At 54.2% G+C, this 26,502-nt stretch overlaps 1 protein-coding gene across 5 annotated transcripts in view; it reads left to right on the forward strand.

Annotated features, from left to right (window-relative positions):
- The first annotated feature begins 25 nt into the window (after positions 1–25).
- The window catches only part of ZMYM3 (zinc finger MYM-type containing 3), a 32,231-nt gene continuing 5,754 nt past the window's right edge, over positions 26–26,502 (forward strand). The window contains exons 1-23 of one of the 5 annotated variants that reach the window (XM_083797895.1): positions 206–718; positions 5,001–5,220; positions 7,550–8,446; positions 8,979–9,022; positions 9,428–9,500; positions 10,336–10,627; positions 11,055–11,232; positions 11,659–11,871; positions 12,476–12,626; positions 13,208–13,323; positions 15,345–15,431; positions 15,643–15,793; positions 16,377–16,549; positions 16,973–17,138; positions 20,901–20,959; positions 21,493–21,661; positions 22,280–22,395; positions 22,577–22,751; positions 23,285–23,431; positions 24,271–24,374; positions 24,767–24,935; positions 25,056–25,207; positions 25,630–25,744. In XM_083797895.1, coding sequence (XP_083654021.1) covers positions 7,564–8,446; positions 8,979–9,022; positions 9,428–9,500; positions 10,336–10,627; positions 11,055–11,232; positions 11,659–11,871; positions 12,476–12,626; positions 13,208–13,323; positions 15,345–15,431; positions 15,643–15,793; positions 16,377–16,549; positions 16,973–17,138; positions 20,901–20,959; positions 21,493–21,661; positions 22,280–22,395; positions 22,577–22,751; positions 23,285–23,431; positions 24,271–24,374; positions 24,767–24,935; positions 25,056–25,207; positions 25,630–25,744 — 3,733 coding nt within the window. In that variant the 5' untranslated portion in view covers positions 206–718; positions 5,001–5,220; positions 7,550–7,563. Of the gene's footprint in view, positions 180–205; positions 719–1,101; positions 3,755–4,061; positions 5,221–7,549; positions 8,447–8,978; positions 9,023–9,427; positions 9,501–10,335; positions 10,628–11,054; positions 11,233–11,658; positions 11,872–12,475; positions 12,627–13,207; positions 13,324–15,344; positions 15,432–15,642; positions 15,794–16,376; positions 16,550–16,972; positions 17,139–20,900; positions 20,960–21,492; positions 21,662–22,279; positions 22,396–22,576; positions 22,752–23,284; positions 23,432–24,270; positions 24,375–24,766; positions 24,936–25,055; positions 25,208–25,629; positions 25,745–26,502 lie in introns of those variants that run through there. The other 4 variants (XM_083797894.1, XM_083797897.1, XM_083797896.1 and 1 more) reach the window with 4 other exon arrangements.

Raw genomic sequence — 26,502 nt, forward strand, 5'->3', positions numbered from 1 at the left:
CCGGGGGCCGGGGCAGCCCCTCCCGGGGGCGGTGCCGCGTCCCGGGCCCCCGCGAAGCCCCGCCCGGCCGCGCTGTCACTCACCGCCCCGGGGAGACGGCTCCAGCTCCGGGGAGGCGGCGGCGGTGGCGACGGCGGCCGGGCCGGGCCGCTCCCCCCCCCCCCCCAGTCGGTGCGCAGGTAGAGGCCGGGGCGGCGCGGCCGGGCCGGGCCCCCGGGGGCGGCGGCGAGAGGGTTAACGGGGGGGGGCAGCGGGGCGCCAGGTCCGCTCCGCGAGGTCCACTCCGCACTTTGCGGGCGGCCCCGCGGGCACCGAGGGGCTCGGGGCGCCCCGCTCCGATCCACCCTCCCCCCCCGCCCCAGCCCCAGCCCCCGGGGCTCGGCTCCGCGCTGCCGGTTCGCGCGGTCCCGCTCCGCCGCGCGGATCCAGTCCGGGTTTTCCATCCGCCCGGCGGAATCCGGGCTGCGCGCTCCGTTCCCGGGCTGCCGCTCCCGCTCCGCGTTTTGGAGGCCGCCGCCTGCGAGCGAGTCTCGCGAGCCCCAGCCCCGCCGCGGCCAATGGGGACGCGTCCCTCGCTCGGCGCGGCCAATGGGGAGCTGCCCCCGCCCCCCCCCGGGCCGCAGCGCGCTGAGGGCTCCGAGCGGCGCCTCCATTTAAAGGGGCCGCGACCCGAAGCCGGGCTGTGGGCAGAGCGGGCGGCGCGGCGCCGGGCAGCCAGGTGCGGGCGGAGCCGCCCGAGGGCGCCTCCCTGCGGGCAGCGCGGGGCGGGGGCAGGCAGCGGGGGGGAAGGGGGAGGGGGGCTCGGGGCGCGCGGCGGTGGGCCCGGGGAGGGGGGGGGGGGGCGGGGCAGGGCAGGCGCGTGCGGCGCGGGGCCCCCGCAGGATGGGGGGCGGGGCTAGCGCTCGGCGAGAGGGGCGTGGTCTGCACAAAAGGGGCGTGGTCTGCAGAAGGGGGCGTGGTCTGCAGAAGGGGGCGTGGCCCGGCGAAAGGGGCGTGGTCTATAGAAAGGGGGTGGGGCCGGGGCGGCCCCTCCGGTGGCGCCGCTGGGGGGCGCCCTGGGGCGGGGGGCGGCGGGGCAGGGGCTGGGGCTGGGGCTGGGGCTGCCGGGGGGGGGAGCCCCGGGGGCAGGGCCGTGCCCAGGGGCAGGGGCAGCGGGGCCCTGGGAAGGGCCAGGGCTGGGGCTCAGCCCCCCCCGGGTGTGAATTCCCGTACGTTAGCTGTGGTACGGGTGCTTGGTGCTCAGCGCCGCTGGGGTGCGGCACCCCCGTGGGCGCGGGTGTGCTGGCGGCGGCAGTATGGGGGGCGGATGGGATCGCCTACGTGACAATTAATTTTGGTATCTTAATAAAGGCCGTGCTGGGCCATTTCGCTGGTTTTTGGTCTCGGCGGGGTGCTCAAAGTGCAAGCTTCTCTCCCTGCTGCCACCCCGAGCACCCTGCCGGTGCCCGAGCCCGTCGCTGCCAGCCCCGTTGGCCATGGGCTCCGCTGGCGGCCCCCACGCGGGGTCTCTGGGCGGGAGCAGTGCCCTGCACAGCGCGGCCTTGCTGGGGGGGCAGCTCCTATTGCTGCGCGAGGGTGGGGCAGCCCAGCGCTGAAATCCCGGCCTGGGACCCAACTCCTGGGCAGGGAGCTCGCTGGGGAATGCGGGACTGCCCGGCAGGCTGGCGGGATGATCCGCTCGCCGTCACGTCCCCTGTTTGGGACCTGCAGGGCTGCTTAAGGGGAATTGCATGTTTTGCCCTCAGAGGGGCACCCTCCCTGAGACCGTGCCCCGTGGTCTTCTCCCGCTTTCCCTGGTAGTAAGGCTCGGTCAAAGAACCATAGGAAGAAAGATCCAGGTTGGGAGGGACCTCGGGAGGTCTTAGGAAGAGATGTGGGGGCGTCCCTGATGGAGGAGCACGCTCCTGTTTGTTTTGGAGTTTACTGCTAGCGCAGACGTGCTGGATTACCAGCAAGTAATGCTGAGACCGGAGGAGCGCAGCCAAGTCTCTTTGAAGTGTTGCAAGGAGTCTTCTGGTCAACCCAATTCCGGGCAATTCTGCAAGAATCCAGAAACCTGTCCTTCCTTTTGCGCGGAGCTGAGATGAGGTTTCTGGAAGGCACGCTCAAAGTCTGGCTCGGTTGGCCCTGCCGTTGGGGAATTTCGGGGACCCCGCGGGGTTGTGCGGCGCCGTGCGCTCTGTGTCGGAGGGTTTGGCGTGGTTGCTGCTGCTGTTTGCTCTGGGCGAGCCGAGAGAACCGGTAACACGCTGGGAGAGCGCCGTGGGCAGCTGTCCCCCGAGCCCTGCCTGCAAAGGGCAGGCTGAGGAGCTTGGCCAGTGACGCCGGCAGTAGCTGCGGCTGACTTGAGGAGAACTGCTGAACGCTGCTGTAAACCCTCTGACTTGCAATTTTACATACCGCTGGGTCAGTTGTTTAAGTAGGCAATCGTCTGTGGTGGTGATCGTGTAATAGCTATCTCTGGGTTTGTTGAACCTTGACTTCCAGCCTTTGGAGCATTCCCGTGCGTTTGCCTGCTTCTCCAGAGTCCTTTGCTATACATCTTTGTGTTTTTTTTTTTCAGATGGGTCATGTTGCATCTCCCCGTTTCTTTCTATAATGAAATAGGTTTACCAACGGAACGTACTTTCTAAACGATGATTGATTCTTGAAACGGCGGGGTTCTTCTATTACTGGGTCAGATGTGTTTTGGTTTTGTTTTTTAAGCACCTCAGCTCTTCCAGTATGTGTCTGCACGTGTAGGCGCGCTACCAAGGAGGCGATTGCCATGGTCCATCGCGGTGCTGTGTGGCAGCAGTGATGGACTGCACGGCACCGGAGGCGCTGTGCTCTCTGAATGCGTTTTGGGCGGCCAGGTAGGAGCGCAGGGCTGCCCCTCCAAAACCGCCAGTGAATAATGAAATTGTTTCTGCTCCTTTCCAGAGAATTTTGACTGGGCTGAAACCTGGTCCGCGGTAGTATGCTTGGTTCCCCGGTGATTCTTCATAAATTAATTTGCTTTAAAATGAGTTAGGCAATCTGTAATAAATGTTTGCAGTGCTTAAATCTGGAAAGCCATAAGCTGCCCAGGTAAACTCAGATAGATTGCAACAATGAAGTTAGCCTTTGGCGTATTTGTCATTCGAGGCTCTGTACTTAATGAAGATCTGTGGCCTAAAACCATGCTGGTAGGACGTTATATTATTTCCTTAATTTTTTATTGACGGAGCCATGTATTGACCGCCGTTGTTTTTGTCAGGAAATACTAGTTTGGGTGTTACAATTTATTCTAAAATTTGGTGCCAAAATGAGAATCTCCTTCAGAGCTCTCTGCTCAGGTCTTACAGAACTCGTAGGTAGGAGCTAGCTGGAATTTTCATTTAAGTGTCTTAATGATCCTAGTTATTATTTAATGCTTTCTGTATACCAAATGATCTCTAGCGAAAAAGGTAAATACTTCAGCCTTCAAAATCTTTAAAACCCGAATCCGTATCCAGCGACAAGCCTGGGAGAGGCACCCAGGCAGGCGCTGTCGGCTTGCTGGGGGAAGGCAATCGCCGGTAGCTGTGCTCTTCTGTGGGCCTCCAAGGCATTCACCTCGTGGTGAGGGAGCATCAGCAGTATTTTTTTTCTCGCTGTCTGATTTTAATTAAATCTTTGATGGTAGCTCCTCGTTTTTGCAGGTAGGCCGCGTATTCCCCTGCTAATAGCTGAGTAAGGACACTCAGATGTGGAAGATGCGTGCAGGTGCAGCACCAGTGGTGCCTTTAGCAAGGTACATAAAGCCCCAGCTATCGCTTGGAGACTTGAGTGTCCCGACAGAGATGGATGTGACGGTCAGAGCTGCGCCCTGCGTGCTCGTGGAGGACCCTCAGCAGTCCTGTCGCCTCTCCGGAAACTCTTGCACCTGAGAAGCGCTGTGCTTCGGGCTGTCGTGCAGGGGGCTTTGCTCTGAACCTGATCTTCCCAGGGATATCCCATGCTGAATATTCTGGAGAGGACAGTGCTGAGTCCCAAGCGAGGGGTTTCCAAACGTCCGGTAGGGCAGTCTGTGTAAACGTGCAGGATTTCGGCACGCTGTCTCCTGTTTTTTTTTATGGAGTCACCTTCCAGTGTACTCCCCTCCTTGCCAGGTATGCGGCTGGAAAAGAGGGAGATTTCAGGCAGACCGATGACCGGAGCCCAGTGAGTGATCTGTGCGTTAGATAGTCCTGGAATAAAAAGGAGATGAAATGTGGTGGATCAGTTCAGCATCTGCCAGAAACAATAAGCTATTATTCATCCGTCAGAGGTAGTGAGAAGAGACCTTACCGGGAGGTAAAGCTCACATTCAGCCGGCAGCATAACTCACTGTGAAGCTCAGCAGAAAGTCCAGATGAATCTGAAAGCCTGGGGCAAGCGAAAGAAGCAGTGTTTCTTACCTTGCTGCCTGCAGCTGGGCAGCTCTAATTTTCTCGGGTTGAGTTCAGCTTCAGAGCAACCCACGGAGCTGTAAAGCATCCTTGTCTCCTGTTCTACGGGCTGCCTTCTCGATCCTCATCAGCCGGCAGTTGAAACTCGCTGTAAAGACTTTGCTGTCAGGGAAACAGAATTTCAGTGATGGGCAGAAGCATTCCTTGCTTTCCCACCCAAACTGCTTGCGGCATCGTCACTTCCTGGGGTCCATCTCCACACTAACTCTATCAGCTTTTCCAGATTTTTATAAGTACATCAGAAGTCAGCACCCATCTGTTTCTGCGTCTACTTGTCACGGAGCTCTGCTGCAGCAGAAAAAATATTTTCTAAAACAAAATGTTAGGCTGCAGAAGATGTTACAATGGGAACTTTTGGAGGCCCAAAGTATAAATTGGTCCAAAGGGGGATTAGTCAAATTCATTGAGGATTTGTCCAGTAGAGCCTCTTAGCAGTGATAGTCTCAGTGCAGCTCGAGCCAAGCAGTTCTTCAGCAGCCGATTGCCGCTTGGTCGGAGGATGCCCTGAAGAGGAGTTGTCCAGTTATGTTTCTCATACTCTCTCCCCAGGTACCCACTCTTGGTGTGAATAGAAATGGGATGCTCGAATAGATGGACATTTTGCTTGGCTGACTGCGGCAGCCCTTAGCTTTGCACACCCTGCGAAGATGTTTCGGGCTGTTGACCAGAATGTGAGCTGTTCTGCTGGGGGATTCGGACAGAGCTGATGAAAGAGGACAGGAGCTTGGGCACACAGGGCAAGCACTGTGCTTCCAACCAGAACGTGCAAGTGAGTGGTCCTGTTGTGGACTCTTAGGTCTTTCTTGTCCGCATATCTTTCCCACCACATACCAGTATTTTTGGGGTTGACTTAACCTACAGAATAGTTGTTCCCTTTAAGACCGCAGTGCTGGTCAGTGTCGTCACCATTAAGTTTGTCAGAGTCTCGTCTTGCATCATAACGCCCTAGTGCACAAAGCCTGAAAGCCAGCGTTAAGGTATGCTCGATTGAAACCAGGTGCTTTCATTTTTTTGGTAGAGCACGCAAGTAGCATGGCGAGTTCATAGATTTTCATAGATTGTTGCTTGCATTATCCTCTAGGAAGGAACGCCAAAATGGATTTCTTACGCTCCAGGGATCTCTTTCTACTGGGCAAAGACTAGGCCAGCTGCAGGTAGCAGACACTTTAGGAGTATCACCTCTCTGGTTCGTTGCAGACTTGCACAAAAGCGTATAAATGAGCTTGCCTTACTCATCCGAGTGGCTCAACCTTGCTGCTGCTTATTGTTCTAAGGTCTGTTGTCCCGCACCCGGATTTCCAGACAGACATCTCTGAGAAGGAGGCGTTGTTTGTATTCAGAGCGGCAGGAAGCATGTTTGTCTGGAGAGGATTCTCACCTGCTTCAGCTTCTTATGACCTTTCTTTCAAATGTCTTTACTTGTGTTTCACTCTGTTCTTCTCCCTGTCACCCACCCTAAAACGCACTTTAGACTTTGCATTGCTCTAGGATTAGCTCATTCTGGAAACTTTTTGTAACTAAAGAAAATTAACGGAATAATCAGTCTTTATTGGTGAAACTTGCTGAGACTCTGAAGAAGACAACTTCTGTAGTTTCTGTTTGTGACTGGGGGAACAGTGCTTATCTGTCACTGGAACAGAAAATGCTGCTGTGTTTTTAGATAAAATAAGGAGATAATGACTTTGAACTCCAGCTGTAAGGTATGATTTCTTCAACTCCTGCTTAAATGAGGTTCAGAAGTTGGGTACGTTTCTGTCCAAATATTTCGTGTTTAGTTCTGAGTAAACCATTAGCGAGTAAGACTCGGTTGTCCTTTCAGGATATAACGGAAGAACTGATCAGCTATCACAGTGAAATTACTTCAGGCCTCCTCCTTCATAGCTGTAGGTGTATTATGCTCACGGTAAGCCCAAATAGGCAGGAATACTGAACGTTCGGGGTTCAAAACAGTGCCAAATTCAGGATTAGGATGATTCTAATAGGGGAATAGGTTGGTGCCACATCTTTTGATTACAGCGCCTTCCCTGTAGTGTCTAGGTTCAGATTGTTTTGGGGACGTGATGCTACATCAAGCCTTACCGTGCATCACCACAGGCAGGCTCCAGCTCCCTTTCCCTCTTCAGGCTTTTCACCTGTCCCTTTGCAGGGGTGTGGTTCGTTGTTAGCCAAAGGAATATAAAAAAGGAATATAAACGCCTTCCTGCCTCACCTCATGGTCTCGCCCTTCGTGCCTTGTGGTGATGTTGACTGGAGGAGCTGGGCTGCAGCTTTGTCCATCTGGCGGTGGTAAATGGCAGCACACCTCCCTGCGCGAGTGCTCCGAGCCACACTGGTCTTTCTTCCCAGCTGCGCGTTGTGTGCTTGTCTGCTTTGCTACTTGTTCTTCCTTTCCTACCCCTTCTTCATGCCACTCTTCAGGATCCCCCCCCCCCCCCGGCATTAACTTCATTTTTTTCCAGTTGTTCTCTGAGTGTTGGCCCCCATAGTTATGGCCCCAGGCAGTCGTTAAGGGGTAACGTGGATTGTATCTGTCCCCTGACAAAACTCCTGCGTTTTGTCATGTGGCGTCTTGTTCAAGGCCCGGACTACAGAGCCGTAAAGAAGTTCTTCCTGCCTCTGTGTTTAAGAGAAGATATATTTTAGAAATAAAAGATGGGTTAGCTGTGTGCTAACAGATCAGGAGAAAGGACAGGCCGGATTATTCGGGTCTGGTGAGATGTAGAGGAAGGCAGAGCAGGGCTTATTACGCACTGCAGAACAGCTGCGTGAAGCCTCCCGACCTGGTGCTCAAATCCTTTCTGATATCCCACTGTGTCCTTTAGCACAAGCAAGTCTGTTTGCCACGCTGCGGTGAGGGGTGTGGATGCTATAGAGAATTCTGAAAGGTTTACTTTGCCGAATGGCTGCATCTCGCTGCTGCTGTTCGGCTTCGGAGCTTTGTAACCCCACAGGCAGATGTGATTGACTTGCTGGGATGCCGGGTATTGCTAGCAGTCTTACCGGGCCTCCAGTTACTCCAGCACTGTTCAGAGGAGTGGGCAATTCATGCACCGTTAGTCTATTTTCCATTAACTCGCAAGTCTCTCTCTCGTTTCCAGTTGTCATCTTCTAAATGGATTCCAGTGAGTTTTCGGGATCTCTGGACCCCCTGTCTCTGCCTGACAAACCACTTATTGGCGATCTTCCTGCTGACATGGAGTTTGGGGAAGATCTCCTGGGCTCCCAAACAGCTTCTACCCAGGAGGCTTCAGTTCTTCAGCCCCCTGACTGGGATCAATCCAAGAAGATGACCGCAGACGGAGACTTGGACCTTCTAGTGAAGGGAGACAGCCTGTCTGAACTAAACAAACCAAGTGACCTCAATCTAGATAAACCTAGTGTCTTGGACATGCTGGAGAAACCCGGTGTCTTAGATGACCTGGATAAAACTGCTGGCTTGATGGAGCTAGATAAATCAGAGGGTCTGGACAGGCTGTATAAGGCACAGCCTTCCCGGGATGCGGAGGATGGGCCGGGGGACTCCTTTGCCCTCTCTAGAGAAGCCCTTGTTCCGGAAACGTGGAAAGAAGGGGAAGATGCACCAAAAAATGGTTCTGGGGACCTAAAGGAAGATGGTGCCGCTGCTATTCCTGCACCGTCTGATGACAATGCCCCTGAATCGCCCCCACAGCCCGTTCCTGACTCTGGAGACCTCAGCAGTGCCCCAGCCTCAGAAGAAACCACAGCACAATCCTCAAGTCCGCCAGCGGCCCCTGCACAACTCAGTCTTAAACAGTCAAAAAAGACGAGGTTGAAGGCACCAAGGAAAAGCTCACCTGTGCAGAGGGAAGGGCTTGCAGGGGAAGCAGAGGTGGAGCTGAGCCCGGACAACAGCACAGCAGCTCTGCCCCATGAGCCCGCGGAGGAAAACCAGGCGGAGGGAGGAGATGATAACGGGAACAACTCCCTTAAAGACAGTAGTGTACCAAAGGCACAGGAGGCTGTGCCACCAGCAGGTAGGTTGTTGGCTCTGCAGAACTTGGCTTCCTGTAGCTCAGAAGGCTGCAGTCTGAAGCTGGAGGCTGTTCTCAATTCCAGCTTTCCCCATCTTCCCCTGCCATGGAAATCGTTGATGCTGCTGATGGGCTAGGTGTGGAAAAAGTGTCTCGCCTATTAGGAATAATGTTCTGGAAGCTGTTCCTTTGGTGCACACAAGCTCTCACTCTGGTTTTCGTAGCTTTAACTTTGATTTTTAATGTTTGTGTCAGCTAGGAGCTCCCCTGATACAGCTGCTGCTGTACATCATCTTAAGTCACACTCCTCATCACTGGAGTCCTTCCTGGAGGTGAGGAGTTACCAGGAGAAGATGTTTCCCATAGGCAAAGTCCCGCTGCCCGGGCTGGCCATCCTCAGGAGATGCTCAGTCTGCACAGCCAGACGCAGCTGGAGGCGGCTGCCCAGCCTGCCTCCCCACGTGCAGGGAGGTCTCTCTTCTGTTGGAGAAAAGCAAGATGTGAGATTCAAGTTTCTTCTGTGCTTCTGTTGCAGGAGAAGGCCTGTCTGGGAAGGGAAGCGAGACGCCAGCTGAGAAGGTGAGGAGAATGCAGTCAAGTACGTATGCTGCCGGAGAACTGAGGGTGTCTGGCTGTTGCCAAACTCACTGAGAGACGCTGGCTGTCTGGTCACCCCTCTGAGAAGGAGTTTGCACGTCTCCAGTGATGGAGTGGTCCCTGCGTGTGCTGCCACTGTGCTGTACATGTGGCTTCAGCATCTCTCTCCCTGCCACCCCCAGACGGAATGTCATTCCCATAGGCCTGCTTCCCCCTCTCCCTCCCCTCTTGCCGTCTCTGGTCAGGTATCCATGGAGTTTTTTCCTTTTTCAGCCTAGTCATTGGGAATTCAAAACCCAGAAGTCAAAACTGCGCTGTGATCTGAGATATTTATCCACGGTTGTCCTAGCAGATGGTTAGTCTAAGTATTTTCTGAATGTCTTCTAGGAACAGAAAAGAAGTGAACGAGCCAGAAGATCAGAAACTGCCAGGCCTGAAACTGTGAACTCCTCTGAGAGCAGTGAGTAATTGGGGCTGGCCGGTGCCTGCCTTCAGCCAGAGCGTGAGGCCTAGGCCCAGCACGGGCAGGCAGTTTGTGTTGCGAATAGGATGGGGGTAGGGACTTTGGAGCTTTCATACAGACTTCCCTGTTACACAGGACAGGTCCCTTTGCCCGTGAGTTTTCATTTCAGGGTTCTTGCCTTGATTTCTCAGTGCCTTTAAGTTGAGGAGAGGGTTGTAGGATTTTTACAGTGGTTTGTGGACAAGCAGCAAGTAATAATAGGATGAGGCTCTGGGGGTGTTCCCAGGAAATCCATCTTCCATCTCCTTAGCCTGGACTTTTCTTCCTTTGCCTCTATGCCATGAGGCTGTCTGAAGGAAGGTTGTGTTTGGGGGACTTCCCTGTGAAAGTACTTGAAATCTCTGTTCTTTGAGATGCTGAATGTTGCACTGACATTCCCTAGCATTTTTCTGTTGGTCCTTTCTTGTCTGCCTGTACTGGAGAAGTGTCTGGCGATCCAGCTTGTTCCTTTTAAGGTTTACTGGTTCTTGGAGGGCTTTCTGCTGTAACTGTTCACACTTGGGGCATCTGCTCTACCTTGGAGAATCATGACTTTTCCTCCAGAGGAATTGTACTTAAGCCCAGTTTGCTTAAAGACCTTCTGCCTCATCTGGGATTCCAACAGAGTATCTTTTCAGGGTCCCTTTATCGTTCTAACCAGGAAGATAGAAAGCATGTAGAGGGACTGCAGCAAGATGACCCCAGAAAGCCCCAGCATGCTTCTCATGGAAGAACTTTCTGTCTCAGTCCCTAACGGGGAATTTCTGTGCATCTTCTGCCTGCTGCTTTGCAGTTCCAGTCTCTGATGAAGATTCTGACGCGATGGTGGACGATCCCAACGACGAGGATTTTGTTCCTTTTCGTACCCGACGCTCGACGCGCATGTCCTTACGCACGCAGATGGCTCAGCGAGCCGCCCGCTCTACTGTCACCAAGATGACGTGTGCCAACTGCCGGACCCCTCTGCAGAAGGGCCAAACTGCCTACCAGCGTAAAGGGCTCCCTCAGCTCTTCTGCTCCAGCTCCTGTCTCACCACCTTCTCAAAAAGGCCACCTGGCAAGAAGATATGCACCTTCTGTAAAAAGTGAGTGATCATTCCCCTTTCCTCAGCGATCCTGTGCTTGTGACCCCACTCACTTGCCCCACAGCCCTCCCTGCCACTACCCATCCCTGTGACCCTCATGCTTCCTTTGTCGCCCACATCACTCCTGTCCGCTGCCAGGTGTTGCCCCATGTCTTCTTTCACGCACTGTGTATCCCATCCTCCCTCCACCCCCTTCACATTATTTATTGTTTCTACCTGCCAGGCTTAGTGCCTGCCTCCCCTCAGAACAACCTCCTGCATGCTTCATCTTCAGGCACCGCCGCTCTGGGCTGGAGCAGAGGCTGCTGTGGGCCAGTTCTTGCCACCTCCTTGGGATAACGAAGTCCCTGCACCGCAGCATGCCACCCCACCCTTTTGTGGCAGGACTGGTGTGTCCCTGCACTAACATATTTCTTTTGATCCCCAGGGAGATCTGGAACACCAAGGACTCTGTGGTTGCCCAGATTGGTTCAGGAGGCTCTTTCCATGAGTTCTGCACCTCCGTCTGCCTCTCCCTCTATGAGGCCCAGCAGCAGAGACCAGCACCTCAGTCTGCTGACCCCTCAGACACCATCCGTTGCAGTGTCTGCCATAAACCTGGTGAGGTAAGCAAATGCCTTCTCTTTTGCTTGTCCTGGATCAGGCTCTTGTCACCTGCAGACCTTGGCCCTGCCTGGGACCGTGGCTGGGCATTTGCTGGGTTCTCCTGCCGTGTGAGGCCTCAGTCCCTGAGCTGCCTTGGGCTCACTCCCAGGTTCTGCCTTGTTGCTGTGAACTAGCCCTTATTCCCAGAAATACGGCTTCTGCTTCTCCCCACCCTGCAGAGTGTTACTTTCTGCCCCTCCACCCTCCCAGTTGCTTTGCTGGCTCTTGGTGAGAAGCCAGCTTGAGTTGACAGCAGCTTCCAATAGGGAACTCGCCTGGGTTTTAATGTAACAGCCCATTCTCCCAAGGGCTGTGGTAGTGGCGTACACGTGTGGGAGGGAGCCCCGTGGTGTTCTGAGGGAGTGACAGCAACGATGTCTCTGCAGATCCAGCACGAGGTCAGCAATGGGAACGTGGTTCACCGCATTTGCAGCGATGCCTGCTTCACCAAGTTCCGAGCCACCAAGGGGCTGAAAACCAACTGTTGTGATAACTGTGGACTTTATATCTACAACAAGGGCTTGCCCCTGGAGTACCTCTTCCACGAAGGCCAGCAAAAGCGCTTCTGCAACTCTGCCTGTCTCAACAGTTACAAGAAGGTGTGTGGAGTCGGCTGCCGGGGGAGAGGGGAGAGGGGGCTCCTCGGTGGGTACACATCTCCCTCATTCGGTTTGGCACAGGACGCTTTATGCAAGAGCAGGCAGCTTGAACCCCCTTGGCCTTTTATTGCTGACAAAACATCTTTAAGAGACTGCTGTGGAGAAACTCTGAAGCAGGCAAATAGAAGTTAGTTACACTGCTTGGGGCCCATCTTGGACCACAGGTCAAACACTCAGATCCAGCTGGACTGTGCAGTTATACTAGGAAATGCAGTTAGCATGAGATGGCTTCTTTTGGATGCCTCCCCAGAGCTTGGCTGTATCTGTTCCTCTGTGGTCTGAGCAGGCTTCACTTAACTTGTCCTGATAGGGCTGCCAACTTCTGTGTTCCTGCCAGGGTACCCCTGAAATGAGAAGCAGAGGTGCCAAAGGTGGCTTTTTTCTACCACCTGAACCTGCAGACTGTGAGCCTGGCTCTCACATCAAGTGTTCCCTTCAGGAGAGCTGCCCTGTGGTGGATGCTGTAGTGGGGTGGAGTATGAGGATGGGACCTCGCCGGCTGTGATGGGCTCCCTGGCAGCTCTGTTCTGCTCTGTGTTTGCAGAAGAACACCCGAGTCTACCCATGCATGTGGTGCAAGACGCTGTGCAAAAACTTCGACATGCTGCCCAACGTGGATCGCAGTGGCAAGATGGGACTGTTCTGCTCCATTTGCTGCACTACCTCCCACAAAGTGAAGCAGTCAGGCTTGGTTGGTAAGGGCGCTCACAGGGATTCAGTCACCTCTCCACTCTTAACTCCTTCCTTTGTGCTATTTATTGCTTGTGGATGAGACTGGAAAGAAGGCATGTTGCTCACCTGGGAAGGTGTCTGGGGAGGAGTCCAGGGAGACAAGTGGAAGGAGACGTGGAGAGGGAGTGACCCTGCAGTACGTAGCCGTTGTAAATCTGAGGGGATAGTGTCCATCGCTGTTCTTGAGAACGCAGGAAGCAGTTGTAGTACTGTGTTGTGCTGGAATTGCCCTTTCCATTGCACAGAGTACCAGGGTGTCCAGGACTGCGTATGGTCTCTGTTGACTGGTACAAGTATTGCAGTCTGTTTTATCCAAATTTCTGTAGAGCCAGGATCACTTTCTTGAATCAGTCTGCTTTCCATCCATGTTTAATATTTCTGTCCTAGCAGAAGCTGGTGCTCTTAGTTTCCTGGTGTTCTTGTCCCTTCCCTTCTGGTAATAGCTTTCCAGACTGAGGATGAGTGAGTAGCTTGCATGCCATCCTCAGAATCCAGTCCCACGTCCTTTGCTGCTGGCCTCACCAATTCCTGTCTGTTTCATCAGGTCCCCCTAGACCCTGCAGCTTCTGCAGAAAGAGTTTATCTGAACCCTGCTATTACAACAAGACAGACCGGGTTGTCTACCAGTTCTGCAGCCCCAGCTGCTGGACCAAATTCCAGGTACTGAAAAATCCTTCATGCTGGGCTGGGCCCGAGAGCTCCTGCCTCTTTTCACACTTAGCAGAGGCTGCAGCTTCTTCAGGCTCCTCAGGGAGGGTCCGTAAGAAAGTCTCTGCTGGAGCACAGGAGTTCCAGTGACTGTAGTTGTCAATTTCTTATTCTTGGCCCTACCTCCCCTCTCTTCAGCTGAGATAAGGCTGGCTGTAATTATGTCCTGTCTAGCAGCTTACGCCCAGTGGGAGTGCAGCACAGAGCCGCGCTGCATGAGTGGTTTGGGACATAGTGGCCTTCCAAGGGTACAAGCAAAAGCACAAATAAGCTAGCAAAGCACCATCAGCACCTGCTAGCATGGAAAGAGGCGGAGCTGCACTCTGAGCCAGGTATCACCAAGGAACATAAGTCACCTAGGTTGTGTTGTCTAAAAATTTACAGCCAGCAGGCTTGGAGGCCTCATGTCTTAATAGTCCTCAAAGGCTTGACTGATACTTTTCAGTCTTCTGGTGTTGAGTGTTAGCATTCGTGAAATGTTCATGGTATTCAAAGGCAACTGGAAGAATATTAGTTTTGTACAGTTGTCAAAGAACAAAGCAACAGCCAGGAAGACCTGGGAAACTTAGGCGAAGACATGCCTTGGGCAACCGAGAAAACTTAGAGAATCTAGAGGTAGAGAGTTAGTTACTGACAGTGGCAGTGTTTTCTTTTGTGGTTTTTGTTTGATTGTTTTTCTTTTTTTTTCTATTTCTTCTTCTTTTTCTTTTTTTTTTTTTCTTGATAAATCCTTGGTGTAATCCTTTGAGATCACAAACTGTGGGTAAGGGTAGCTGAAGAGTCTTTATAGGTGTAGACTTCATAAAACACTTGAATTCTTGCCATGTAAAATCAGCATTGTAACACGTGAGTAAAGCCATGCATAACCTGGATTAGGTGACGTCTTACTGGCAGATCTCAGAACACACCTGCCAAAAAAACACACTGAGGGGAGTGTTTCGTGATGTCTTCTTGGGGATCGGTATTGATATCAATAATATCAACACCTTCATTAGTCATCTGGAAATAACGTCAAAGTAAGCAAGATAAAATTTTGCAGATGAAACAAAAAGCGGTGAAGTGTTAACTCATGCTGAGGTCAGGGCAAAGCAAAGCAATTGGATTGTTTGACAAGATGGGTTCCTCCTAACGTGTACTTAAATGCAGTTCAGTGCAAGATCCTGTATCAGCCTTACTCAGGTAATGTGAGGTTGTAAGTCCTGGAAAGTAAGGACTTTGAAAAGGCTCTGTGATTGCAGCAGATAAGCTATTAAGCTTGAGTGCCTCAGTCTACAGTTAAAAGTTCGGGGCCTAGGGAGGGAGCAAAGGATCTACCTAGAATGAAGCACAGATAGGAAGGATATTCATCCAATGTCCACATTTTTAATGTTGAAGAAAAATAGGGAGAGTACTGAAAGAAGCTGCAAAACTACAGTGAGCCTTGAAAAATTGTATGTACAGAGGCACTTGCAGAGCACCTTATCTTATCAGCAACAAAACCAGATTATTTTATTAATAAATGTATCTGTGTGGACAGGACCTCAAGTTCTAAATGGCTCTTTAATCTAGCAGAGGAAAGTGGCATGAGAATGCCTACTTGAATTCTGAAGTTACATTACCCTGAAAATAGGAACTAGGCACATGTGCTTCGAGATCTTGTAGAGAAAGTCTCAGGAGAGGTAGCGGAGCCCCTATCTCTTAACATTTTCAAATGCAGAGGGGTTGCAGCCTGAAAGCTTGCCTACCTGAGCTGGACCCAGTACAATGGAAGCAAAGCGAAATTACTCAAGAGTCCTGGAGATTACTCCAGGAACTTGAGACATCCTCTGAGGGACTGACTGTGAGTCACTGACAGCGGCAGCCAGCACAGGTCTGACTGGGGCAGGCGAACTACTGTGATCAGTGGAGCAGGCAGGACGGCTGGAGGCAGTGCAGGTCGGATGCTTGCTGCCCTCTGTGCCTCTCCCTCCATCAGCTGTCTTTGTTTTCCGCAGCGCACCAGCCCGGAAGGTGGGATCCACCTGAACTGCCATTACTGCCACAATCTTTTCAGTGGGAAGCCGGAGATCCTTGACTGGCAGGTGAGGATTTTCCCCGGGGAGCACGTTGAGGCTGAGGCCAACCCCAGCGAGGACCAGAGAGCTCTTCCTCTTCTTGCTCAAAGGAGAGCCCCTTCTGAGCCAGTGCTACGAATGCCTCGGCTGCAGAGACCCACAGTCTTGCTCTCGCTTCCCCGGGAAGCGTGGGGACCTCCTGCCAGCCGGGCTGACCTGGTGGCGGTCTCTTTGGCAGGACAAGGTGTATCAGTTCTGCTGCAAGGACTGCTGCGAGGATTTCAAGCGGCTGCGTGGGGTAGTGTCTCAATGTGAGCACTGCAAGCAGGAGAAGCTGCTGCATGAGAAGATCCGCTTCTCTGGGGTGGAGAAGAACTTCTGCAGCGAAGGTACTTGGGGAAGGCACGGGAGAGGCAGAGCCCCCGTGCCAGCCCTTGCTGGGGGAGGAGAAGAGAGCATGGAGTGGAGCAGAGGGGAGACTGTCTAGCCAGGCCCTGGGGCGAGAGCCTCGCCATGCAGTGAAAAGGGAGGACTGTCAGTGGGGATGGCTTGCTGTCCAGCCAGGCCCGAGGGCAAGATCTTTACCATTCATTGTGTCCTTGGGGAGGGCTTTCTCACAGCTTTTCTCTCTCTGGGGGCTGGGGAGACAGCAGGTGGCAGCTCCGCTCCTCCTGTCATCATGCACTTCTACGCTCTTGCGTCTGGGCTGGCCTGACCTGGCCTTGCCCTGCCTGCTGGGTTCCTGCACACAGGAGGTTGGAGTCAGACTCTTCCTAGAAGCATAGAGGTGAGAGATGGCAAGTCCCCATGAGGTCCCATCTTATCCCAGCCCCAGGGGCCAGTGCTGGATTGTTCCCTACAGTGTGTTGCGTGTGCTCTGTTGTCTCCGCAGACCTGGATTGTGGTCATGTTTGGGTCAGGGAGGCCCCCAGTTTATCCTGGGAAGGTTTCACTCCTATTGTTTCTCCGCAGGGTGTGTGCTTCTTTACAAACAGGATTTCACCAAGAACCTGGGCCTGTGCTGCATCACCTGCACCTACTGTTCTCAGACCTGCCAGCGGGCGGTCACCGAGCAGCTGGAGGGCAGCACCTGGGACTTCTGTAGTGAAGACTGCAAAAGCAAATACTTGCTCTGGTACTTCAAGGTCAGTATTGGCACTGGCAGCTTGTGCTAAGTGCTGTGGTGGGCACGGCACCCAGATAAGTGGGCATTGCACTGAGGAAGCTCGCACTGCTGGAGTCTGGCTGGCACTGCTGCGGAGAACCTGGCACTGCTGGAGTCCTGCCTGGCAATGACGGGACACTGCTACGGGGAAGCTCACGTAGCTGGAGTCCCCAGCTGATCCTGCCAGAGCACTGCACTGAGGAAGCTCACAGTGCTGGATCCGCGGCTAGTGCTGCTGTGAGAAGTTCGCACCGCTGGAGACCCCGGCTGGCACTGGCAGGGCACTGCTGTGGGGAAGCTCACAGCACCTTGCCATGTGCACCTTTCACTGGAGAGTTGTGTTGCACTCGGAGGGGGTGTGGTTAGTTACTCGTTGTTTCTCTCCTGCTGATGCGGGCTTTAGGCAGCTCGGTGCCATGCCTGCAAGCGTCAGGGGAAGCTGCTGGAAACCATCCACTGGCGAGGGCAAATCAAACACTTCTGCAACCAGCAGTGTCTGCTGCGATTTTACAACCAACAGAACCAGCCCAACCTGGACACGCAGAAGGGGCCCGAGAGCCTGCTGAACAGTGAGTAGGAGGGAGGGAGGGGACCTGCATAGCTCAGTCTGAGAGACACAGGGAAGACTGAACAGCGAGGGGTGGAAGCTTCCTGCCTGGGACTGGATGAGACGCTAGGGAACAATCCTGCACTGGCCCTTGGGGGGGGAAAGGACGGAGTGGGACCTAATGGGGCTTCTCCATCTCTAACGTCTATGGTTCTATGACACACAGGGCCCAGACGGGAGGAGCCGGTGCCAGCGTGCTGCCTGTAGCTCACACTTAGCGAGGATACTCAGGGATTTAATGGGCGACTCCATCCTCATGTTGCCAGCGGAGAGCTCGATTTACAGGGTTAGGGGACAGCGTGGCTTGGCATGATAATCCACCTGCAGCCCCACACCACCTCCGAGCTGTGACCTTCTCAGATCTCATAAACTAATCAGGATTGGGCCAGGTCAGTGCTTGGATGGGAAGCATTCAAGGAAAACGCAGGGTGCTGCAGGAAGTGGTGCTGGTGATGCTGTAGGTGGGCTCTCCTCAGCCAGAGCTGAACCTAGACCGATCTTGAGGGAGCGCAGAGCCGCTGGAGGCACTCTGTCTTGCGATGTTAGATTGGAGTCCTACCACTTACCCAAAGATCGCTGCAGCTTTGGGGAGTTGCCAACCCCGTGTCCCGGATAACCCCATTCTGCATCTGTGGAGTTCCAGCTGGAGAGGAGATTTTCACTGCCTGTTGCCCCATTTCCTATCATTAACTTGAGCCAGTTGCTTATGGAAGATTGCAAAGTGCTTTGGGGTCCCTCAGGACGGAAGGTGCTCGTAGTGAGAGTGACAAGACATCGCATGGCCCTCGGACACTCGCATAGTCTCACTTTGCTCGGTCTTCCGTAGGCCATGATCTTCTAGGTAATCTGATGTAGTTAACAAAATGCCCACAGCCTGTGGTATGACTTCCTTCAGCACATCAAGCTTCGACAGATACCGCTATCGCAGGCTAAGTGCTTCGCTGCCCCCTGGGATTTCGTGAGGTGTAAAACCCTGACTAGGGCGTGCTGAGGAGGGGAAACCAAGAGGAAGACCTTCCCATGAGAGACCTCATCCTCCGTCCCCAGGCTCTTCCTGGTGCCTCTCTCCTGACAGCAGTGAGCTGATCACAAGATGGGGAAACCCTGGATGTCATCACTGCTTGGAGAGCACAGCAGAGCTGCTCTGCCAGAAGCAGCAGGTTCCCCCAGCCCGGGGAGTCCTGACCTGCCCTCCAAGAGCCATGCTCTGTAAAATGCCGTGCGAGGTGACAGCTCGAGTGACAGCACATTGGCGTGACCTGGATGAAAAACTGTTGGTTTCAGCTGGCATTGGGGTGTCCAGAGAGAGACTGCTTGGTGGGACACAGAGTGTCCTGCTGCCCCCGTGGAGGAAGAGGCATTAAGCTTGCCAGCTCCTGTAGCTCACTGAGTGATTCTACAGCCCTAGCTGTGCTGCTTGATTTGTCCTCTGCTCTCGAGGCATCTTACTTGTGAGGCACCAGTAACGCTGCTTTGGGGACACAGGCACAGCAAACAGGCCACTGCCTGACAAGGGAAGCATCTACTTCACACCATTAGGCCCTTGCCTCTTGGAGACTTGGACCACAAGACTCTCTTGAGTACCCTCCCCAACACCACTGACCGCAAGAAACAGCATCCCCCTCCACCGTGTCTCTGGAGGCCTGCAGGAACTTTGCTGTTAAGCCTGCGGGGCGTTGCCCTTCACTGTGTCGCAGCTGCCTTTCTGTGCGCCCTGTGAGGCCGAGGACTCTGAGGGCAGCCGAGGAAATGCCCCTCAGCAGTGGTGAGCGCTCGGCTGAGCACAGTCTGCAGGCCTGGTAAAGGCACAGTGCAAGTGCCGCTGGTGGCGCTGGGCCCTCTCTGTGTTCTGGCACAGCCGTCCCCTGCCAGCTGTGGGACAGCTGTAGACAACCTTGCCCAGGGACTGTGCCGTTCTGGCCAGCTTGCAGCGAAAGGATGCTGGAGCCAGAGCCGCCGTGCGCTTACACAGAGCTTTGCTGCCCCGTGTGCTGTGCGGGGCGTTGCGGGAGGAGCAGCTTGCCACCACTGGTGAGGAACCGCTTCTGCCTGCTCGTCAGGGCCTCCTGTGGATCTGGCAGCGGTGTTGTAAGCTGGTGAGGGACTACCTGGATTTTAGGTCCAACTTGGGCAGGGCTGCTGACTACTTGCTTGTTTTGTAGCCAGTGGTTGCCTAAATCCATTCATTCCTGCGATCAGGAATTCCTGCAGTGGCTGCTGCCAGCCTGGTGATCCTGAGGTTGCTTGCTGACTATAAAAGTGACCGTTCCTTTGCTGGGAACACAGTCTCTGTAAGAAGTGATTTAGGAGCTCCTGCCACAGAACTGTGCCCAAAGAATTCAAAGGGATCGGGCTCTGTATAGGGCTATCCATCTGGAGAGGAGAGAGGGCCAGTCGTCTTGGTTGGTGCAGTTAATACCTTGACAGTTCCTTGCTGGTGTTAGCATAAGAGTAAAGAACAAGCCGCAGCTTTCTTGAGAGCCTGGACATGTAGCGTGTAGAGCTTTGTGGGGTGAGGATCTTCTCGTTTCTTGCTGTTCTAAATCCTTAGCCTGCGAGACAATGACCTTTGCTTTTACTCTGCTTTAGCAGACTCCGCTTGTACTCTTCTCCATAGCTTGTCTTTCCCCCTTTCCCCATCCGTGTCTCCTGCTGCCCATCCACTTTGGACTGGTCACAGGGAGCTCTTGGACCCACTGAGACATGGCAGATGTGTGGCTGAATGTCCAGCTGGAGGCTAGGGAGTTTCCTTGAGCTGGAACTTGCCTGTCCCCTCTGTGGCAGTCACCAAATGGCTTTTGCTGTGCCTCCGTTTGCTGAAGAGCAAAGTTCTTGGGATTTCCTCGCGACGCAGGAAATTGCACAGTATAAATGCCAATGTGCTGATCCTTTGGGAGTCTGGGTTTTTCCCGGAGAGCCTATCTGTAGGAGGAGCAAATGGACCTGCCACTCCATTTGGGTGCCGACGCCTGCTGCTTTCCTTGCAGGTGTCTCCTTCGTGCATGGCCCAGTTAGTCAGTGCTGCAGAAGGAATTCTTTTTCCCAGCCACATGGGTAACCAGGGTTCACGGGAGACTTGGATGAAGGTGCTTTTAGCTCATCAGCCTCTGAGATGGGTGCAGGTGCTCTGCAAAGCAAGTGAGACAGAATTATCATCCGAGCCAGCATGATATGGTTACCATCTGAGGCTAGCGTCTGCCACGTGTGCCTCTTACCTGCTGGTGATCCGCTCTCTCCTGCACCCCTAGTGCTGGGCAAAGCTGTCTCTGTATTTTCTGGGATACCTTACAGCGAACTATTACCTCTGTCACCTTCTTCCTAGGGATCTCGAAGCACTTTGCCAAGATATTTGTAGCAGGGAGATGGAGGCACAGGGAGGGGCCATGGCTCGGTACAGCAAGCCAGTAGGCAGAGCTGGGAATAGAGCCCTGGATTCCTCTCTCCACAAGGGGCTGGGATTTCTCCTGACCTGCTGTGATGGGAATGGGGTGGACTGCAAGGGAACTCAAAATGACATGGCAATGACTTGATTTTGGAGTTGTAGTGTCTTCGGAGGTGCTAGGGCTAGAGATTTTTGGAATGACTGTTCCTGGAGCGGCCAGGAGCAGTTTTTGGGGAGCCTGTCACTGCCCTCTGGCCTGTGGCTGTTGCCACCTCCAGTCCCAGCGGTGGGACCTGTTAGCTGAGGAGCTCTTAAACTAAGAGTCATTGCTTTTTCTTGCAGGTCAGTCTTCAGAACCAAAACCACCTGCCTCTTCCCCGCAGAAGGCAGAGACTAACACGGTAAGGCCCGCTGGAGGTAGGAATTTGCAAGGTAGCATAAAGTGTTTGTCCCCAAAGAGAACAGATCTGCCATTGCTTGCGGAGGTTTCATTTTACAGCCAGTGCATTTTAAGATGGTGGTGGCCTGGGCAGTGGGAGCTGATGCAAGCTGCTGGGGAGGGCAACTTCAGCACATCTCCTGCACGGGGGATAAATAACTGTTCCCCGACAATGAAACACAGACACCAGAGCAGACTGCCACTGTGGTGCTGGCTCCTCTTTGCATGGTGCCCCCCTGTGCCTGGGCATAATCCCCGTCCCACTGAGTTCCCTGCTGCTGACTGGTGCCAGACTCCCTGCTGGCTGTTGCAGGGATCTCACACAGGTTTTGCTGCCTGCCAGCATCAGCTTGGCAGCCCTTTGGCCAAAAGTAGCCGTGGGAGCATGTGTATGTGTGCTGCGGGCTGCCAGGCTGCAGGAGGCTGGACCTGTGGTTGAGGAGAGGTGGTGCTGCTTTTGGTGGACACCAACCTCCTGCTTTCTGCGTTTCCTAGTTGTCAGCAAAGACCTCCTCAGCACAGATGTCTCCGGCCGCGCCGCCTCCCCCGCCCCCTCCAGTTCCAGCCACCCCTCGGAAGAACAAAGCTGCCATGTGTAAACCACTGATGCAGAACCGGGGTGTTTCCTGCAAGATAGAAATGAAGTCCAAAGGATGTCAGACAGGTAGGAAAGTAAGACACGACTGCAGGACTGAAGGGGCATTTTGGAAAGGCAGGTAGCATGTCCCTGCTCCAGGTGGAATGTGAATCCAGCTTGAAATGCTCTACAGAGCTGCTGGGTGTTCAGCATTATGCTGAGGAGAGTTAGGGATGTGTGGGGAACGCACGGAAAGGCTGGAGGTAGGGCACCCATTTCCAACAGCAGCAGGAGGAAAGCTGCAGAGAGCGCTGCAGCATGATCCCACCTCTCGTACGATATTTGGGACAACTTGTTTTCCTGTAGAGATCATCAGCTTGCTTGAGGGGCTGTCTGCTGAACAGGTTCCACTGTGAAGCTGCCATTGGGCACGTGTGTGTGTGTGTGATCTCTAGCATATACAAGGCAACTAGACCTCTTGGCAGGACCACATAAGAGCAGGGCTTGCACCTTTGGCTAAGGCAAGCCTCTCTGGTTGCAGGGCTGCCTGGCTTGCTGCTGCTCCAGCTCTGCCCATAAGTCACAGACGCTGGTGGCTGGAAAGGCTGTGGTGCTGGATGGCTGCGTGGGCATGGCAGTGCACAGCTCGGCTGGGTGGAGGAGCTGCTGGGAGCAAGCTCACTGACATACTTTTGCTCTTGTCAGAGGCTGACTGGAAGCCCCAGGTGATTGTGTTGCCAATCCCAGTCCCGATCTTCGTGCCTGTGCCTATGCATATGTACTGCCAGAAAGTACCTGTGCCTTTCTCCATGCCTGTCCCGGTAAGCGACACACTTCACCTGCTTGTGTTCTCTTTCTGTCTCAGTCCTGCCTCGCTGCAGCCTTCCTGCTTCTCTGTTTGTCCTCTACTCCTGCCTCTGCTTTTACAGCAGTCGGCCGAGCCAGAGCTCCCTGCGGGTGCAGCATGTGTCTGATCTTTGCCTGCTGTGCTGCTGTCAACAGGTGCCTGTGCCAATGTTCCTGCCCACCACGCTGGAGAGCACAGATAAGATTGTGGAGACCATTGAGGAGCTGAAGGTGAAGATCCCCTCCAATCCTCTGGAGGCTGACATCCTGGCCATGGCAGAGATGATTGCGGAGGCTGAGGAATTGGACAAGGCCTCCTCAGACCTGTGCGGTAGGTTCTGCCATGGCTTGGGCTGGCCCAACAGCTGCCGTCGCGTGGGGTTTGCCTGCTCCGGGAGCCAGAGCATCTGCCCAGATTGCAGCTCTCCCAAAGCCTTTGAAAAGGAGAAGAGAAGAGCAAGCCCTCAACTACTGCTGAGGAAATACTAGGAGCAGGGAGCAGTGTTAGCCACTGACCCTTTTTGGGGTGCCAGGCTCATGGCACACATGCGTTAGTTTTTCACAAGGCTGTTCAGGCTCTTACCTAAAGCAGCTGCCCAGCCAGACCAGCAGTCCTGACCTCACAGATCTTTTTAGCTGGGGACTGCATTCCTTAAGCCCCAACGACTAGAGCCATGGCTGGGGAGAGGACAGAGGTGCAGTTTCTTGTTGTCCAGGGAAAACTGGACAGTGCAGCCATTGTGGGGCTGCTCTGAGCCCAGGACCGTGCCCCAGGGAGCCTGACTTCGTTTTCCAGCTGTCACGGGGAAAACAGACAAAAGACTTTTTTGAAAATTGTATTTCTGATCTGCTTTTGCATTGCAGACCTGGTGAGTAACCAGAGTGCAGAGGGTCTCCTGGAGGACTGCGATCTGTTTGGACCAGCACGGGACGATGTGTTGGCTATGGCTGTCAAGATGGCAAACGTCCTCGACGAGCCAGGCCAGGACCTGGAGGCTGACTTCCCTAAGAGTAAGAGCTAGGTGAAGCAGGCATGCGGGGCTGCTCACGCTGCAGCAGGGTCCTCCTGCTGCCCTCAGCCCACCTTTGCCAACAGCGTTAAGACCTGTGTGAACTTACCTCCCCATGCCCTCTGACTGACCCCACTTGAGGCCAGGAACTGAGGGTCTTGCAGATGACTGCTCACAGCGGGGGTGAGACCACCACTTTTGAACAAGTCTGTGTTTTTTGACTAACCGACCTGCTGCAGACATAGGTCTGTAGAGAGGGGGGAACGAGAAGCTCATTTTAACAGCACAAAGAGCAGGGCAAAGGTGCTGGCGTGTTTACAGATAATGATTCCAGAGGATCCAGAAAGGCCTGAAAGACCTGGACAGGGCATGACGTCTTGGGAGATGGCAGAGTTGCCGAGTGTGTCTGTCGGAGGGCAGGAGGTGGGAAGGAGGGGCAGGGACACGCACGGCACTTCTGAGGCAGTATACTAGCGGCAGAGGACAGAGAATTGGGGTGCCTGTGCCAGGCTGTCACCAGTGCTGGCCTGGTGTGAGGGGATGAGGAATGTTCCTGAAGTGTAAAAAAACCAAAACTGTCAGAAGGGAGAATTTTGGGTTCTGGTTAATCTGAGAAAGCTTGAGGCTCTGGCAGGTAAAGCTGTTTTCTTGGGCTGTGGCTAAATGTTCATGCCAAGCAGGGGTGGAGGGTGTGAATTGTTGGGCTACGTGTTCCCTCTATTTCTGGCTAAGAACCAGGCCAGAACAGTAATCTGGCTTAGATGTCTGCCTGCCTCTTACCTCTGCTGGGGACAGGATGAGGTGTCTGAGCCGAGCTCTTCTGCCTCTGTTTCCTTTCAGACCCTCTGGACATCAACCCCAGCGTGGATTTCCTCTTTGACTGTGGGCTGGTGGGGCCAGATGATGTGTCCACAGAGCAAGAGCTGCCTCGTGCTGTCCGAAAGGTGAGCTCTTAGTGGGTGCTGCCTGCTCAAAGCCGTCTGGGTTTGGAGTGGGAGCTGCCAGCTGGGACGTACTCGGAGGTGAGGTGTGCTGGGGAGGTGGCACCCTCTCCTTTTACAGGGCCCGCCTGGCCTATGGGCCTCTCTTCAAATGCAAGTACTTGTCTGTCACTTTGGAGGGGCCCTGGATGCCACATGCCGTGTGAGAGCTGGCCTCTTTCCTGCCTGTGATCCTCATAACTAATGGGTCTTGTTGGCTGTCAGCAGGAGGGTGCCTGCTGGCATGGGTATAGGCACCGTGGGAGGGAGCTGGCTGTCAGCAGGCCTGAGGAGTGGCTGGGAACCTCGCATCTGTCCCAGGTGCGTGTCTCATCTCACAGTGCATCTTTCTGCAGGGGCAGAAGCGTCTGGTGCTCTCTGAAAGCTGTTCCCGGGACTCGATGAGCAGTCAGCCCAGCTGCACAGCACTCAACTACTCGTACGGTGTGAATGCCTGGAAGTCCTGGGTGCAAGCCAAGTATGCAGGGGGAGAGACCAGCAAGGGAGAGGAGCTGCGCTTTGGCCGTAAGTGCCCTGGCTGTATGGGGTGGAGTGGCAGAAACCTCCCAGCAGCTGGGCCCCAGGTGTTGAGGTGCTCCTGACCCTGCAGGCTATTGTCTGAGGCTGCCGTGCTTGTTTCCACAGCCAAGCCCATGAGGATCAAGGAGGACATCCTGGCCTGCACAGCAGCTGAGCTCAACTACGGCCTGGCTCAGTTTGTCAAGGAAATAACACGGCCCAATGGGGAGCGCTATGAACCAGACAGCATCTATTACCTCTGCCTAGGCATCCAGCAGGTGAGGGAGGGCTTTTTGTCCTCAGGTCCTTCACAGCCAGACCTGGGGGGCAGATCTGGTGAGGGGAGCTCATTCCCTTTGTTCTGCCTTCTGGTGACCTAGGACAGCAACCCACCTGGTCCAGTCTTTGTTCCTGAGCGCAGTGGGTAGGGTGGCGGCTATGGCTTTGCACCCTTCCTGCACATCCTTGGGGAAGGCTGGGAGCTCTCCCCAAACCCTGTCCCTTCTTCAGCTCCACGTCTGCTTTGTCATGTCCTGGGGTTTCCCCTCACAATTTTCAAGAGTGGGTGGTCTTGGGATTCTGCTCTGTATCTCTGGCTGTACAAGGAGGGGCTGTGTGTGCGCACCCTGGGCTCTCTGGGGAGGGTTTGCACTCCAGGTGCTACCGTGTCTCTCCTGACTGTGTGTTCTGTCCTTTCTAGTACCTGCTCGAGAACAATCGTATGGTGAATATATTTACAGACCTTTACTACCTGACCTTCGTGCAAGAGCTCAACAAGTCCCTGAGCGGCTGGCAACCCACGATCTTGCCAAACAGTATGTGTCTCCAGATTTCCTTGAATCACCACGCACATACCCTGTTTATGCTTCTAGCGTTGGATCCTGCAGTCAGATTGTGCTCCTCCAGCCTCGGTTTTCTTTCTTGGCATAGGCAGTGCTGTCCTGCTGTGTTTTGGGGTCTTAGTGTCCCACACGGACAGCAGAGCCAGCCCGGGTTATGCCTCAGCAACTTCTGTTGCCCAGAGTGAGGTTGGCTGGGAGCAGAGTATGACTGCTGTGTTTCCTGGGACAGTTTGAATTTTTACAGTAGTTCACTTCACAGTGATGTCTAAACCTTTGGCAAAGAGGATACCAAACCCAACAGGTGCAGTGGCCCATGCCTTTCCCTTCCCAGTCCGTGGGCAAGCCCTGCACACTGCTGAGTGTTGGCCATGGCTGCCGCGCTGCTACCTTGTGAGCAGACTGCCGTAAAGCTCCGCAGGAGCTTTTCATGATGCTGTGATCTGGGCTCCCTTCCCTGCAGTGTTTTGTCAAGTGCTAGTTCACAGATGCAGCCTCTCCCTCTGCGTGTCAGCTGTTGAGGCAGAGGCCTTTGGCTCCAGACCCCTGTGTCTAGACAGGAACTGGCTTTTCTTTCACCTCACACAGTGTGGTGGAGCACTGACCTGCAGTCCGCTTTGTGGCCATCTATAGAGACGAGCTGTTAGGACTGATTCGGTTCTAGCTTGTGTTTTGCCCGTGCTATGGGACAGCTCGTGGCTGGGCAGAGCCAGCATCTAGATCCACTCACGGCT

Source organism: Anser anser, assembly GCF_964211835.1.
Source record: "Anser anser genome assembly, chromosome: 13".
Classification (NCBI taxonomy): Eukaryota; Metazoa; Chordata; class Aves; order Anseriformes; family Anatidae; genus Anser; species Anser anser.